This window comes from Crotalus tigris, unplaced genomic scaffold, assembly GCF_016545835.1.
Source record: "Crotalus tigris isolate CLP2741 ecotype Arizona unplaced genomic scaffold, ASM1654583v1 scf7180000017690.20705106771:4171800, whole genome shotgun sequence".
Lineage (NCBI taxonomy): Eukaryota > Metazoa > Chordata > Lepidosauria > Squamata > Viperidae > Crotalus > Crotalus tigris.
Window position 1 is genome coordinate 34209 of NW_024096569.1, and position 14627 is coordinate 48835.

The window sequence follows — 14627 nt, forward strand, 5'->3', positions numbered from 1 at the left end:
CCGTCCCCGCGGCAACAAGCAAGTTTCTCTTTAGGAGACGTGGGGAATCCGCTGGGGAGGCTTAAATTAACGCCTGCAATGAGGACTAGAAACCTGAAGAGACTCAGGTGGTCCTGCTCCCACCTTTATACGCTACGCTGAGAATTATTCTTTAATTATTTCCATCGTTAATAAAAATAGTAAACGTTTTCTTACGAGGAATGTAAGCTTTGGACCGAAGTAACACTGTCACGGGCACGTGATAAGCCCCGCCCTCAACAAACAAGGACCCTCGCCCACACTTTCGAGAAAATTATCTCAGAACGTTGATTGGTTAAAGACACGGTATACCACTCCTCCTATTGGCCGAAATGGGACAAAGGAGGCGGGAGTAAGGGGGGAGGTGGCTCCTGGAACGGCTGCTAGAGAAGATTCCAATTGGCTGCCAATCCACGCGTGTGGCGACAGCCGCGACTCCCGATTGGCCGAAGCTCCGAGAAGGGGGCGCGCCTCCCCTCGGCCCCACCCCTCGCGTATATAAATCACCGTCGCAGGGGGAGCGTGCCATCGCGGGAAAGCGGTAGGCGCGAAGCGTTCTTTCTTCGGCGGGCGAAGGCCTGCGCGCGCATGCGTCGCGAGTGACGGGCGGGGGGGACGCCTCGGCGCGTGCGCGCCGGGATCTGAGGCGCGCGGGCAGGAGCACCGCGGCTGCGCCGCGCGGGGGCCGCCGGGGCGGCGCTCGAGCGCGCGTCCGCACGGCGCACGCGTAGGAGGAGCCCGCGAGGGGCGGAGCGGAACGCTGACTGAGGCGGCCGCCGCCGCCGCCGCCAGGAACCGAACTCGGCGCCGCCGCGGCGGCTGCTGGGCCCGCACCCCGCTCGCCCGGCCAGGCATGATCGAGATGGCCACCGACAAGGAGACGTTCCTCGTCCCGGCGCCGCCGCCGCCGCTGCTCAAGGCCCGGGGCGAGGAAGGGGCGCCTCAGGAGCCGCCGCCGCCGGCCGAAGACCCCCAGCGCCGGGAGGAGCCGGCCTCCGAGCAGTTCCAGCGGCCCCGCAACGGCTTCCAGGCGCCCCCGCGGGCCCCGGGCTGCGGCAAGCGGCGCAACAGCTGCCACGTCGGGGGCGCCGGCGGGGGCTTCAAGCCGCCGGCCTTCAAGCGGCGCCGCCGGGTGAACTCGGAGTGCGACCCGGTGCTGCCCTCGGAGTTCCTGCTGGGCGGCAACATCTTCGACCCGCTGAACCTCAACAGCCTCCTGGACGAGGAGGTGAACCAGGCGCTCAACGCCGAGACGCCCAAGTCGTCGCCGCTGCCGGCCAAGGGCCGCGACCCGGTGGAGATCCTCATCCCCAAGGACATCACCGACCCGCTCAGCCTCAACAACGCCCAGGAGGACCCGCCCGTGCTGGCCTCGCCGCTCAAGGCCGGGCGCAAGCGGCACCGCCACCGGGGGAGCCAGCGGGCCGTGGCGGCCTCGGAGGGGGCCGGCAAGCCCCCCGCTGCCGCCGCCGCCCCTTCCTGCAAGTCGTGCCAGAAGGCCTGCAACGGGGCCACCCCGCAGCCCTACGAACTCAACACGGCCATCAACTGCAGGGACGAGGTGGTCTCTCCGCTGCTGATGGAGGGCGGGGAGCAGCTGCCCGCCGCCCAGCAGGCCTCCAGGAGCGTCGCCCCCTCTTGCCCTCCCGCCGCCTCTTCAGCGAGTGCCGGGAGTCGTCACCACCACCATCACCACCGCAAAAGGCGCAGGACTTGTAGCAAATCCGAAGGGTCCGGGGGCAGCCGGCAACAGAGCGAGCAGTCCAGCCGGGGCAGCCCCGAGCGGGGGCCCAGCGTGCCTCCCCGCGGCTGCCACCCCCAGGCTTCGTCCGTGCAGCCTCGCCGGGCCGAGCGCAACAAGTTCCAGTACGGCAACTACTGCAAGTACTACGGCTACCGCAACCCCGACTGCGAGGACGTTCGGCTGCGGGCCATGAAGCCGGAGTGGTTCCGAGGCCGAGAGGTGCTGGACATCGGATGCAACGTGGGCCACCTGACCTTGAGCGTGGCCAAGAAGTGGGGACCGGCCCGAATGGTGGGGCTGGACATCGACGGGGCCCTGATCCATTCGGCTCGCCAGAATATCCGCCACTACCTTTCCGAGGAGATGCAGGAAGAGCAGCAGCGGCAGCGGCCCCAGGACAGTCGCAGCGAGGGGGAGGGGGGCACCCCAGCCAAGAAAAGCTTCCCTGCTTCTCTCATGGCCAGCCGGGGTCCGATTGCTGCACCCAAGGTGCCCCAGGACGGGGTCGATGCAGCGGTCTTCCCTAACAATGTGGTCTTTGTTAAGGTGAGTGAGAGGGGCCAGGTGCCCCCCACTGAAACTCCCCCCCCCGTGTGGGGAGGGGGTCCTCAGCCAGTCTACGGCCTGTGAAGTGCTGAGGAGGGGCACTTGAGAGGTGAAGCTGGTTGAGGGTGGGGTGGGTGGGGGCCAAATGGGGTGCTGGGTCATCTCTGATAAGGTTCTCCCTGGGCCAGGAAAAGGGGCTTTTGGAGGTGGAAGCTTGGAGTGCTGGGCTGGGAGGGAGAGACAGCAGGACACACACACACACACACACACACACACACACACACAGAGAGAGAGAGAGAGAGAGAGAGAGAGAGACTGGAAAGAGCTCGAGATGAGGGGACTTTGCGACAACCCCATAACCAGCAGGGGGTCAGGTGGCCTTTCTGATGCCCAGGGGGAAGAAGAAAAATCCTGCCTCCAGGGAAGGGTGATGAGGCTGCTGTCAAGATTCCCCCCCCCCCCCCCAGCATCTCCAGCCCTGGGAGAGATGCTGAGCAACTGGGGGCCTTGTGAGGGTGGGGGATGGTGGACCTTGGAGAATGTGGGGGGAAGAGGGGGGTCTGCTTCTTTCCAGTTCAGAGGTGTGCACTGTATTCTGCTTCCTCTTGGGGGGGGGGGCGTCCTATTGGCCAAGGGTTTGGGGGAATTGGAAGGGGAGCCTCCCCCATAATCAGACGCCCTGGAGGCATGAATTGGTACCAGCTTTGCTCTGGGCAAGAGGCAGACTCTGCTGGGAGGGAGAGCTTGCTGTATGTTCAGTTCAACCTGAAGCCCCATTGGGAGTGGGCTTTCAAGAGGCGATCCCCTGCCAGTTCAGGGAAATCGGAGGCGTTTTGGGGTGGCCACCCCTTCCCACATAGGCCGAGGTAAGCTCTGCTCTGTTCCTTTGGTTACAGGGGCTGTGAGCAAGGAGCCTGGCCTAAAGGGGGAAGTAACTGGGAGGCAGAACGAGAACTGAAATTCAATTGAAGCTACCCCCTCCCTTCCCCCCCCCCAGCTGGCTCAGCCTTCCAGCAGCCCTGAGCCCAGAAGAGCCTGGGGCAGCCCCCCTTTCGGACCCAGCCGCCAGCTTTCCTCCTCTTTGGCCTTGATCAGAACCTAAAGATGAACCACAGGAGCTCCTGGGGGGGGGGAAGAGAGCGCAAGGGTGGAAGAGACGACCTTGGCCAAGATAGGCAGGAACCGTTTATTCCTGCAAAAGGGGGGGGCTGAAATGGTCTAACATCCAGATAATGGGGTGGGCACCCCCCCCCCCAGTTCACTGAAGATGAAGAAAGGGGGAGGAGCAGAGTCCAATCAGATTTCCAAGCTTCCGTTACAGGCAATTCTCAAGTTACGCTCACAATTCAGCCCAAAATTTTACACTGCTAAGCAAAAGGTTTGTTGAGTCTTGCCCTGTTTTGTCACTTTCCTCTCCAGAATTGTTAAGTGAATCGCTGCAGTTAAGTTAATAACACGGTCATTAAGTGAGTCTGGCTTCCCCATTGACTTTGTTTGTCAAAAGGGGGATCACGTGGTCCTGGGGATGCTACAACGGTCTTAAGTGTGAAAAAAATGGTCGTAAGTCACTTTTTTTCCCAGTTTCAGTGTTTTTTTTCCAGGACTACTTGTATGGTAAGCGTTCTCCATCAAAGCCTGGCCTGCGTACAGGGGCTGAGCCCTCCTCCCCACCTGCCGAGTGAGCATAAAGGCAGAGAAGGGCAGAGCAGCCCTTGGGGGTGGGGGGGAAGTCCTGGGGGACTATCCAGCCTCATAAAGAGCCTTGGATCGCCCCTTGGATGCTGGCCTGGCCTTGCCAAACCTGAGGCCCAAGCGTGGCACGATCCCGCTTGCCGGCCCTCAGCTCCTTCCCCAGGGAAGGCTTCCACCAAGTCTGTAAAAAAAAAAAAATTAGGTGCAGCTGATTTTCCCCCCCCCCCATTCCCACCCACCCTGGGCTTCCTGGCTCTCCCACCCAAGGCTCAGGGTTGCTGGTGGAGGGAGTCGGAGCACAGCTGGAGCCCTTGCAGCTGTGCCCGTCTCAAGGTTGCAGAGCGGGAGCAGTCAGGCGCCTCCAGCAGGACCTTGAGGCACCGTCCCCCAAATCAGTCACTTGCGGTCAGTCACTCCCCACGGCCTCTTCCCCCACCTTCTTTCCTGGCCTCTGTAGGTCCACAGGTGGGAGAAAGGCTGGCAGCCCCTGTTTCCCCCCTGGGTGGGTGGACGGTCCCGAGATCCCCTCTCCAGGGAGGATGTCCCGCAAGGACACATTTGTAGTGGTGGGTTTTGGCCGGGGCTTCTTCTCTGAGCTTGCCTTTTTGCTCCCGGACGTTTCGTGACCAAGCTAGGCAACGGCTCCAGCAGGACTTGGGGGTGGGGGCTGTTGCTGCAGCATCCCCCTGCTCGTGTGATTTACATTTGGACGCTTGGCCCTTGACTCACGTTTATGACCGTTGCAGTGCCCCAGGGTCACGCCGTTCCCCTTTTGCGACCTTCCGACAAGCAAAGTCAATGGAGGAGGCAGCTTCACTTAACAGCCAGGTTACTAGCTTAACGACTGCAGCGGTTCGCCTAAGCCATGTGGCCAGGACAGTTGTAGAATGGGGCACAGCTCACTCAATAACCGTCTCGCTTAGCAACCTCAATTTTGGGCTGAATTGTCGTAAGTTGAGGACCACCTGTAACCGGGGGCCCAAGGCACGCTGGCCCTGTCAGGCCTTGCAGGGTGGGGAGAACCCACTAGATGGATAGATGGATGGATGGATGGATGGATGGATAGGAGAGATAGATGGATAGATACAGATGAATACAGATGGAAAGATGAATGGAGAAAGAGATTAGATGGATGATAGATGATAGATGGACAGATGGATAGAGAAAGAAATGGATGGATACAGATGGATAGATGATTGGAGAAAGAAAGATAGATAGATGATAGATGGACGGACAGATGGATAGATGAATGGAGAAAGGGATGGATGGGTACAGATGGATGGATACAGATGGATAGATGAATGGAGAAAGAGACAGACAGACACAGATAGATAGATAGATAGATAGACAGATAGACAGATAGATAGATACAGAGAGAGAGACTTTGAACATCAAGGTCCCCTCCCAAAAAGTCCCCCCAGATAATAACCAGCCCTTCAATTGGACCCCAAAACCTCTGGATAGCCAGTGCAGCTAACAAAGCAGAACTGTTCGGTGGGCGCATGCAGGATGCCCGCTACTGCCCAGGCTGAAGCTCCTGAGCAGTCTTCAAGGGCAGCCCCACAGAGAACGCTTTGCGGCTAGCAGTGGCCGAAGGTGCCCAATCCAGGGCGGAGGGCAGTTGGCGCACAAGACGCCTTGGCGGCCACAGCCGCCTCTTCCCCATCCAGCAGGCCCTGTGGGCCATCGCACATCAGTTCCTGCTAGAGCAGGGCTCTCCCAACTGGCAGCTTTTAAGACTTGCGGACTTCAACTCCCAGAATCCCTTAGCTCAGTGTTTCTCAACCTTGACAATTTTAAGGCATGTAGCCTTCAACTCCCAGAATGCTGGCTGTGGAATTCTGGGAGTTGAAGTCCACATGCCTTAAAATTGTCAAGGTTGAGAATGCTAGCTAGCAAGGCTTTTCCCAGAACCCCCCACGGGGAGGACAAGAACACACGTGGCTAGACTACACTTAGGATGTTTTTTGATTAGGTGGCTTTCTTAATAGACGGTGGGAATGCAGTAAACGTAATAGATCTTGACTTCAGCAAAGTGGGGGAAAAAAGAGCGGGCTGGGGAATTCTGGGAGTTGAAGTCCACAAGTCATAAAAAGAGACAGAACCCCGCTCAGAATGAAGACTGGACAATCCACAGAGGGGGCTCGGGGGGGGGAGACTTTGGTAGCCTCACCCGGCGAGCAGCATCCCCCCAGCACACCGGTGGCGCCTGTCTCTGGGTTGGCAGCTTTTCCCAGCCTCGCCCAGAAACGCTGAAGCGTTGGGGGGGGGGAGAAGTGTGTAGCCCATGGGGCACAGCCTCTCCCCCGAGGGGCCAACAGGAGCCAAGCCCCCCCCCCTTGAGTCCAGCAGCAGACCGACCGACCGTCTTCCTTCCTTGGCAGGGCAACTACGTCCTGGACCAGGATGAGCTGCTGGAAGCTCAGAAGCCGGAGTACGACGTGATCCTCTGCCTGAGCGTCACTAAGTGGGTGCAGCTCAACTGGGGCGACGAGGGGCTGAAGCGCCTCTTCAAGCGCATCTACCGCCACCTTCGGCCCGGCGGGGTCCTGGTCCTGGAGCCCCAGGCCTGGTCTTCCTACAAGAAGAGGAAGAACCTGACGGTGAGCAAGGGGCTGGGTCGGACCCCGGGGGGGGGGAAGGGAGGGTCTCCCCCCTCACCGCACACTCACAGGTGCCAGGATTCGGCAATGGCGGCCTGGATGGGGCAAGCATCCGCAGAGGTGGGCAGGGGGACCCCCTCCTCGCTGGTGCAAACCCTCCCCCCTTCCTCCCCCCCCCCCCAGGAAACGATATCCAGGCACTACCACCGGATCAAGCTGAAGCCTGACCAGTTCCCCTCCTATCTGACCTCCTCCGAAGTGGGCTTCTCCAGCTACGAGCTGGTGGCCATGCCCAGGAACACGTCGAAAGGTGACTGACTGGGCGCAGGGGGGCAGGGGATGGGCCAGGGCAGCCCCAAGCAAAGCAGCTGGGCTGGGCGGGGGCTTGGAGGGTGGAGGGGGTCCTCCCACAAACGCCAGAGTCCTTCACGGGCCAGGCGGGACCGTCCGGGATGGGCAGCCGGGGGGCTCCTGAAGGCCCAGCAGCCGTGCCCTGCCTGGGGGGGAGGGCAGTCTTCCCTGGATCGGCCAGAGCCAGCAGCATTGGGGGGCGGCAGGGAAGAAGAGGTGCTGGGTGGGCCCCAGGGAGCCGAGGCCGAGGGTGCGCTCCGTTGTGGAAGCTCACAAGCATTTGGAGCCAGGGTCAGGTTTCCTGCCTGAGCAGGGGGTTGGACTAGATGACCTCCAAGGTCCCTTCCAACTCTATTGTTGTTATTGTTGTTATGTGTAGGGCAGGGGTAGGCAACCTTGGCTCTTTTATGACTCGTGGACTTCAACTCCCAGAATTCCTGAGCCAGCCTGCTGGCTCAGGAATTCTGGGAGTTGAAGTCCATGAGTCATAAAAGAGCTAAGGTTGCCTACCCCGGTAGGGTTTCCTGCCTGAGCAGGGGGTTGGACTAGGTGACCTCCAAGGTCCCTTCCAACTTTATTATTATTATTATTATCTATCTTGGCCCAACTACCTCAGGGCAGTTGCCAAGAGAGGGAGGAGGGGGGGCGCAATATGGCAGGGGAGGCTGTTCCTTCAAAGCCTCCCCCCCCCCAAGGCCAGTGAGCTCTTGCTAATCTCAGTGGCCCAGCCAGGGAGCCTCAGAAGCCCCCCCCCTGAATTTCAAGGAGACCCCCCCCCCGGCTCCCTCAAGCCCTCATTGGCACCAGCGCCGGACTTGGGAGGGGCTTCTGGGGGACCCTTTCTCTTCCCCCTCCCCCAGAGCAACGATGGAGGCCCCCAGCGTTTTAGGCACTCTAATCTGGAGCTGAAACCCCCCCCCCCTTGAATCTCAAAGCTGCCAATGGCAGTCGTGGGGAAGGGGCAAGTTCTCTGGGCTGGCTGCACCCTGAAACCTTTCAAGTGCATCCTGCCCCCCCCAGACACGGGCTTTTGTGGGGAAGCTCCAGCATATGGGGGGGAGGGATGGGGGGGCAGCTGACAGCCTGCTGGAGATTGACCAGGACGCACACTTGGGGGGGGGTCCTGCCCCGCCTGCCAGCCCCCTCAATAGCCCTCTTCGCTCTCCCCCCTGCAGGATTCCAGCGCCCCATCTATCTCTTCCACAAGGGCCACCCCGGAGCCCACTGAGAAGCCTTGCGGGACCAGGAGGGCATCCCCGGCCGCCCCCCTCCTCTTTTCTCCATGTGCCACGGCTGCTTCTCCAGGGGTGGTGGGGGTCGGACTAGCCCCCCCCCCCCGGCTGAATGTTGGCGTCTTCACAAGGTAGAGGGCCAGCGAGGTACAAACCGGGCGATGGATTTTGGAGCTGCTGCCTGGCCTTACCAAAAGAGCCCTTTTTGGGGGGGGGGGCAAGAGCAGCTCTTCGGGGACCCTCCGGCAGTGCAGCCTGATGGGGGGGGGTGCAGGAACCGTGGGGAAAAGGGGGGGGGTTGAGGCACCAGCAAAGCAGCCCTGCTCAGAAGGGGGGGGGCTTGGCTGCAAGCAGAGCTTTCCCCCCCCCCCGGGAAAAAAGGATCTACCCAGGCTGATTGTGCCCCTCCCCAAGTGGGGGGGGGATAACAACTCATTCTGCTCGATCAAAGCCTGGGAGGGCCAAAGGGTGCCCCCCCCAGGGAGAATGACAACATGGCAGCTGCCGACGCCTCGTCTGGTTCCTAACTCAGCTGTATGACCATCTCTCCTCTGGAAGGGGGGGGGTGCTTCATTGGTCCTGCAGCGCTGGAGGGGCTGGGGGGGCAAGAGGCCTCCCCTCTGGAGAACGAGGCTGTCTCCAGGGGGCTCAGCTGATCTCTGTGAGGTCCCACAAGGTCCTCTGCCCAGAGCACCCCCCCTTTTTCCTTTTTTTTTTTTTTTTTGCAATGGGGAGTAAGGGTGTAACATCCACCAGGCCAGCTGCAACCCCCCCCATGAAAATGCCCCCCCTCAGCTGCCTGCTGTGTTCGGAGGGTCAAAAAGAGCCGCCCCCCAAAAAACAACCCTGTAGAAGTAAAGTGATCTTGTTTGAACGGAGTTTTATCTTTTAAAAAAAGTTGATTATATATATAAATAAAACCTACAGATTATTACCCGCTGCTGTGCCAGTCTCTGAAGGGGGGGACCAAACACGGGCGCCAAAGCAAAGCTCTGCCAATAAAATAAATCTGTCCCCTGCGTGCAGGCAGTCCTCAACTTACAACGGCTTAGCGACCGTTAACAGCGCTGGAAAAAGTGACCCGGGGCTGTTTTTCGCAGCGCCCCCCCCCTCCCGCGCGCAATCAGGCAATCAAAACGCTCAGTGACCAACTTGTATTTATGACGGGGACAAAGTCAATGGAGAAGCCAAGGTCGTAAAACGGGGCAAAAACTCACTTGCTTAGCGGTGGGAATTGTGGGCCACCCATACTTGGGGGGTCAGTCCTGGCGGCAAAGCGAAAAACCACACCATCCACCGGCAGTTACAGTTTATGTATAAAACGTCACCGGATTGGTGTGTGTGTCTCATTGTGTGTGTGAGTGTGAGAATGAGGGATGCTTGTGCGTGAACAGCCAGCTGAAGGAAGAGGCCGAAGTGCGTCTCTGGACCACCCGTCTCCGGCCTTCCTCAGCTCGCCCACTGCTGCAGCTTCCGGTACATCAGGAAGGTGGTGGCCGGGGGGCGCCTCTGGGCCTGCAGCTTCAGGGGGGGCAGCCCCCCCACCTCCAGGAAGGGGGTCTCCGTGAACAGCTCCTCTGCCCTGTAAAAGGCCATCAAGTCGGGCCCTTCGCCGGCCGCTTCCTGTAACACAGGCAAGGAATTTTGCCGGTCAAATTCGCCACCAACCGAGCCCACCTTCGCCTGCTGGATGGCGGGCAAAGCCCCTCCCCAGAGACACCCGCCGCCCCCCACCCACCGCAGGCATGTGCACCCCCCCCCCAGGTGCTGCCAGGATGGCACCCCCTGCACCAGGAACCATGAGGCCCATCACCCACCTTTCTGTCCCCGGGGTGGTGTTGGATAACGGCCAGTCTCTCCTGCCCGGCCGAGCTGAGCAGTTCGTCGGCCGGCACCTGCAGGCTGATGAGGCCCCGGTAGAGCTGCTGGTCGCGGGGAATGTTCAGCCCTGGAAGAGCAGGCAGCATGGGTGGGTGGGGGCCCAGGCAGTGGAGGGCCACTTTTTGCAAAAGGGCAAGGTGTAATGGGCTGATTTACAGGGTTAGGCAACCTTGGCTCATTTATGACTTGTGGACTTCAACTCCCAGAATTCCTGAGGCAGCCATCTGAGGGGAAAGGGAGAGGTTTCCCAAGCTGAGCCAGGCTGGCTCACGAATTCTGGGAGTTGAAGTCCGCGAGTCATGAAGGGATCATAGTTCCCCCATGCTGGCTGAGGAATTCTGGGAGTTGAAGTCCACGAGTTATTAAGGGGGCCATAGTTCCCCCATGCTGGCTCAGGAATTCTGGGAGTTGAAGTCCACAAGTCATGAAGGGGCCATAGTTCCCCCATGCTGGCTCAGGAATTCTGGGAGTTGAAGTATACCAGTCATGAAGGGATCATAGTTCCCCCCATGCTGGCTGAGGAATTCTGGGAGTTGAAGTCCGCGAGTCCTGAAGGGATCATAGTTCCCCCATGCTGGCTGAGGAATTCTGGGAGTTGAAGTCCGCGAGTCCTGAAGGGATCATAGTTCCCCCATGCTGGCTGAGGAATTCTGGGAGTTGAAGTCTATGAGTAATAAAAGCCAAGGTTGTCTACCCCTGGCCTATTACAAGCCCTGGGGGGGGCTGAAGTGCCCCAATGAGTGCAATGGACCCTCCTCCTCTAATACAGGCAGTCCTCAACTTACAAGTTTGTTTAAAGTTACAACCGCAGAGAAAAAAAGTGACTTATGACCATTTTTCACACTTGCGACTGCCAAAGCATCCCCACGTGGAGTCACGCAATCAAAATTCGGAGAATTGGCAACCGACTCACATTTAGGACTGTTGCAGCGCCCCGGGATCAAGGGATCCCCTTTTGCGACCTGTCAGTGGCGAAGCCAGATTCACTTAGCAACCAGATTGCTCAACTATTGCCATGATTCACTTAACAACCAAGGCACGGGAGGTCGGGAAACGGGGCAAAATCCACTTAACAAATGTCTCCCTTAACAACATAAATTTTGGGCTCAGCTCTGGCCGTAACTCAAGGACCACCTGTAATCCTTTAATCCAGTGTTTCTCAACCTTGACCATTTTAAGGCATGTGGACTTCAACTCCCAGAATTCCACAGCCAGCATTGCTGGCTGTGGAATTCTGGGAGTTGAAGTCCACGTGCCTTAAAATGGTCAAGGTTGAGAAACACTGCTTTAATCCAACGTTTATGGCTGCTGCCCACTCAGATTGTGCGCCTGGACTGCAACTCCCAGGGCGCCTGGTGGCCGGGCACTCTGGGAAAGCCATCACAGCCCAGCTGAGCTCCCGCCGAAAGATTTCACTGTCCCCCAGGGGCCCCCACGGAGAAGGCCCTGCTTCTCCACCCCTCCAGCTTACTCACCCTCGCCCACGTGAGCTTCCGCGGCGCCCCGAGCCACGAAGGAGCGCTGCACCAGCCGCTCCGCCGCCTGCCGGGCATCGAAGGCCCGCTCGCGCGTGGCCCGCACCTCGGCGCCCAGGGCCAGGCTGCTGTGGGGCAGCGGGGCGCCCAGCGGGCGGAGGGCGAGCGGCCCCCGGGGCTCCCTCCTCGACGTCCCGGAGGATCCCTGGTGGTCCGCGGGGGTCGGGCCGCCTTGCAGCTCCTCCTCTCTCTGCTCTGCCATCCGAAAGCGGACCTGCCAGGGGAAAAAAGACCCCCGGCGTTCTTCCACGGGAGCCCCCGGCCCGCCTCTCCGCAGGGAGCAGCCTCGCCTGGGAAGGGGTCCCGAAGGCCATCCAGTCGAGCCCGTGCGTGGGGCAGGAGTTCCAAGCGAGCCAAGAGGAGCGAGCGGAGGCTCCGTTAAGGGGAGGGGGTCCCCCCGTGCCACCCCCCACCGGGCAGCCCGATGCCCCCCCCACTCCCTTACGTGTCTGGGGCCCGTCTTCTCCTGGTGCTCCCGCCGCAGGATGCCGCCTCCCGCCCGGGCCGGCCCGTTCCGGTCCGGGGTGAGCGCCACGGCGGGGTCCGGGCTACGGCAGGGCGAGGGCGGTGGGCGCGGGGTGGGCGCCGCGCAAGGCAGACTCTCTCGGGGCGCCGCGGGAAGCGCGCCGGCCATGGCGGGAGGCAGGCGGGCCGCGAGCTCCGGGTGCCAGGTGCGCTCAGCAGCAGGGATCCCGGCTCTGGCCGCGGATTAGGGGAGCTGTAGTCCTGCAAAAAGCCTGCAAACCGCCTGCAGCGTCGCTTTCCCCGGGTGGGCGGTTTCCAGGCTCCCCCTTCGCTTGGCTTTTTTTAGGCCCGAGAGCGCTTCTCAACGGTCTTTCCCGGGTCGCGGCTCCGGGACACGCCGAGCCCCCTTTTCCGATCCTCCGCCACGCTCCGTTTCTCTTTGCCGCCGCCGCTCCGAAGCGAGAGGGCGTCGCTCCGCTTCTCGTTGCCGCCTCCGAAGTCTCGCTTCCCATCCAAGATGGCGCCCGATCTGAAAGTGCCCTATTCAAAAGCCGGGCGGGCTATAGAGTAGGCGCAGCCCAGAAGGGTTCTTTCCGCGTAGGAGAAAGGCAAAGAGCGCGCTTCCGCCACGGAGAGGCCGAATCCTAGAGCGGCATCGAGGGATGGGACGGCTTTTATGGCCGCCACGCCGAATGCCGTAAAAACGACGTCACGACAGAGGTGGGCCGAAGGGCGGGACCAGCGGGAGAAGTTTTCCGGATACGTCACGCGTCCTGGGGAAAGCTGCGCTTGCGCACTAGCGCCGGAAATGGACGGGGCGGTGTTGACTCAGCTTGGGGACGTTTTAAGGCCCGCGGACTTCAATTCCTGGGGAATTCTGGGAATTGAAGTCCGCGGGCCTTAAAAATCGCCAAGCTTGAGAACCATTGTTGATAAAGCCTATGGCAGGGGTTCTCAACCTTGGCAACTTTAAGACTTGTGGACTGGCTGAGGAATTCTGGGAGTTGAAGTCCACAAGTCTTAAAGTTGCCAAGGTTGAGAACCCCTGGCCTATGGGGATTCTCAGCCATTGTTTTAAAAGGCTCGGTTAAAGAGGAAGCGATGCAAATGCAGCTATACCGTCCCACCCTCGCCCCCCCCCAGGAATCCTTGGCGCTTTCTACTGACTCGTGGGGGGGGGAATTCCCCACCGTGCTGGTTGTGGAGCATGGGACCACAACCAGTTGGGCATCTATGCTGGGCTCTATGCCCCGGGAAGGAAGAAGGCGCTCTGGAAAGAGCTCATGGGGGAATCCCTACGCAGACAACCCCCCCCCCTCTGCAAGTCCCATCTTCCCCAGCCGGGATGCCGAAGGCGAGGAAGCCCCCGGGGGCTCGCATTCCAGCTGCGCCCCCCCTTTAAACCAGGAGCCCCCCTTTGCACAGGGCGCCCTTGGCACACGGCCTCCCCTTGCGGGGTGGGTGGGGTGGAGCAGGGGGCAGAGGGAGCCCCCGCACCCCCCCCCCCGGCTGCCAGGAAAAGCGCTTATTTCGGGGCTGCTGGATGGGGTCTCTCCCCCCCCCTTTCCCCTCCCCAGGGGAGGAAATGCCTCCGCCGCTGCCAGGCATCCTTCTGCGCGCTTATTGTTCTTCACCAACTGCAGCGGAAAGCGGGATCAAAGGGGAGCGGCGGGGAGGGGGGCGCTTGGCTGGGACTCGGGGGGTCCTCTGCCGGGAGGAAGAGGGGGGCGGGACCGATCCCGCGGCTCAGGCTTTGCCCCTCCAGTTGGCAAAGCAAACGCCCCCCGCGCCAGACAAGAAAGCACAAGACCTACTGGCGCGGGGGGGGGGGAAGGAATCTCCTTTACAAAATGGGGAGGGGGGGCGCAAATCCTACGCATTTGCAAGGTGGGGCAGAGGTTACCCCCCCCTCCTTCCCTCCCTCCCCTCCCTCCCTCCCCAGGCTTAATGCAGGCTTTGCTGGCAGGGGGATTCTGGGAATTGAAGTCCACCCTTCTCAAAGTGAAGCAACGGTGGCCAGATGGAACCGGGATCCTGAATGACGTCAGGCTGACTGGCTTCCCTAGCCCCCCCCCACATCCGCTCATCCCCCCCACACCCGCTCCCCCCCTCCGGCAGAGGCGAGCCGGGGCGCTTTCAGCGGCTGCCAAAGCAAATACGGGAGGCTGCTGGCGAGCAACGACTGCCCGGATGGGCGCAAGTCTGCGCTACCCCCGACGGTGCCCTGCGCGGGTGGGGGGGGGGGAAGGGGCGGCTTTTCTGCACCCGCTGGGGGGCTGGCGAAGCGGCTGGGCTGGCGGGATTTCCCGGGTTAAGAAACCCACCTACCCCCTCCCCCCGCCCTGGAAAACGGGGAACAAAAGATTCCCCAAGTTTGGAGAAAGACCCGCGGGCCTTGGGAGCAGGGGATAATGGGACTTGTAGTGCAATGCACCTGGACACGGGGAGGGGGAGATAGAGGGAGGAAGGGAGGTCCGGAGGAGGAGGAGGAGGGGGCGCCTCTGTGAAGGGGGGACGCGATCTGCGTTTCATCCCATTGTCTAGCCCCCCCTCCCTTTCC

At 60.9% G+C, this 14627-nt stretch overlaps 2 protein-coding genes across 2 annotated transcripts; one reads left to right on the forward strand and one right to left on the reverse strand.

The window, feature by feature from the left end:
* Window positions 1-556: 556 nt before the first annotated feature.
* MEPCE (methylphosphate capping enzyme) lies at window positions 557-9120 on the forward strand. Its single transcript, XM_039337855.1, has 4 exons — window positions 557-2308; window positions 6385-6603; window positions 6787-6913; window positions 8130-9120. Exons 1-4 carry the CDS (start codon window positions 872-874, stop codon window positions 8180-8182), a joined length of 1836 nt encoding a protein of 611 aa, XP_039193789.1. The 5' UTR covers window positions 557-871; the 3' UTR covers window positions 8183-9120.
* PPP1R35 (protein phosphatase 1 regulatory subunit 35) lies at window positions 8894-12605 on the reverse strand. The gene is made up of 4 exons (XM_039337867.1): window positions 12048-12605; window positions 11543-11816; window positions 10004-10134; window positions 8894-9809 (listed from the first exon to the last, which is right to left on the reverse strand). Exons 1-4 carry the CDS (start codon window positions 12234-12236, stop codon window positions 9636-9638), a joined length of 768 nt encoding a protein of 255 aa, XP_039193801.1. The 5' UTR covers window positions 12237-12605; the 3' UTR covers window positions 8894-9635.
* Window positions 12606-14627: the final 2022 nt, after the last annotated feature.

What these genes read in the sequence shown, in the direction of transcription:
- MEPCE (XM_039337855.1), top strand. Translation starts at nt 872, where the DNA reads ATGATCGAGATGGCCACCGACAAGGAGACGTTCCTCGTCCCGGCGCCG. An exon ending in ACAATGTGGTCTTTGTTAAG is followed by an intron (nt 2,309 to 6,384) that starts GTGAGTGAGAGG and finishes CTTCCTTGGCAG; the next exon opens with GGCAACTACGTCCTGGACCA. An exon ending in GCCCAGGAACACGTCGAAAG is followed by an intron (nt 6,914 to 8,129) that starts GTGACTGACTGG and finishes TCCCCCCTGCAG; the next exon opens with GATTCCAGCGCCCCATCTAT.
- PPP1R35 (XM_039337867.1), bottom strand. Translation starts at nt 12,236, where the DNA reads ATGGCCGGCGCGCTTCCCGCGGCGCCCCGAGAGAGTCTGCCTTGCGCG. An exon ending in GGAAGCTCACGTGGGCGAGG is followed by an intron (nt 10,135 to 11,542) that starts GTGAGTAAGCTG and finishes CTGCTCTTCCAG; the next exon opens with GGCTGAACATTCCCCGCGAC. An exon ending in ACCACCCCGGGGACAGAAAG is followed by an intron (nt 9,810 to 10,003) that starts GTGGGTGATGGG and finishes CCTGTGTTACAG; the next exon opens with GAAGCGGCCGGCGAAGGGCC.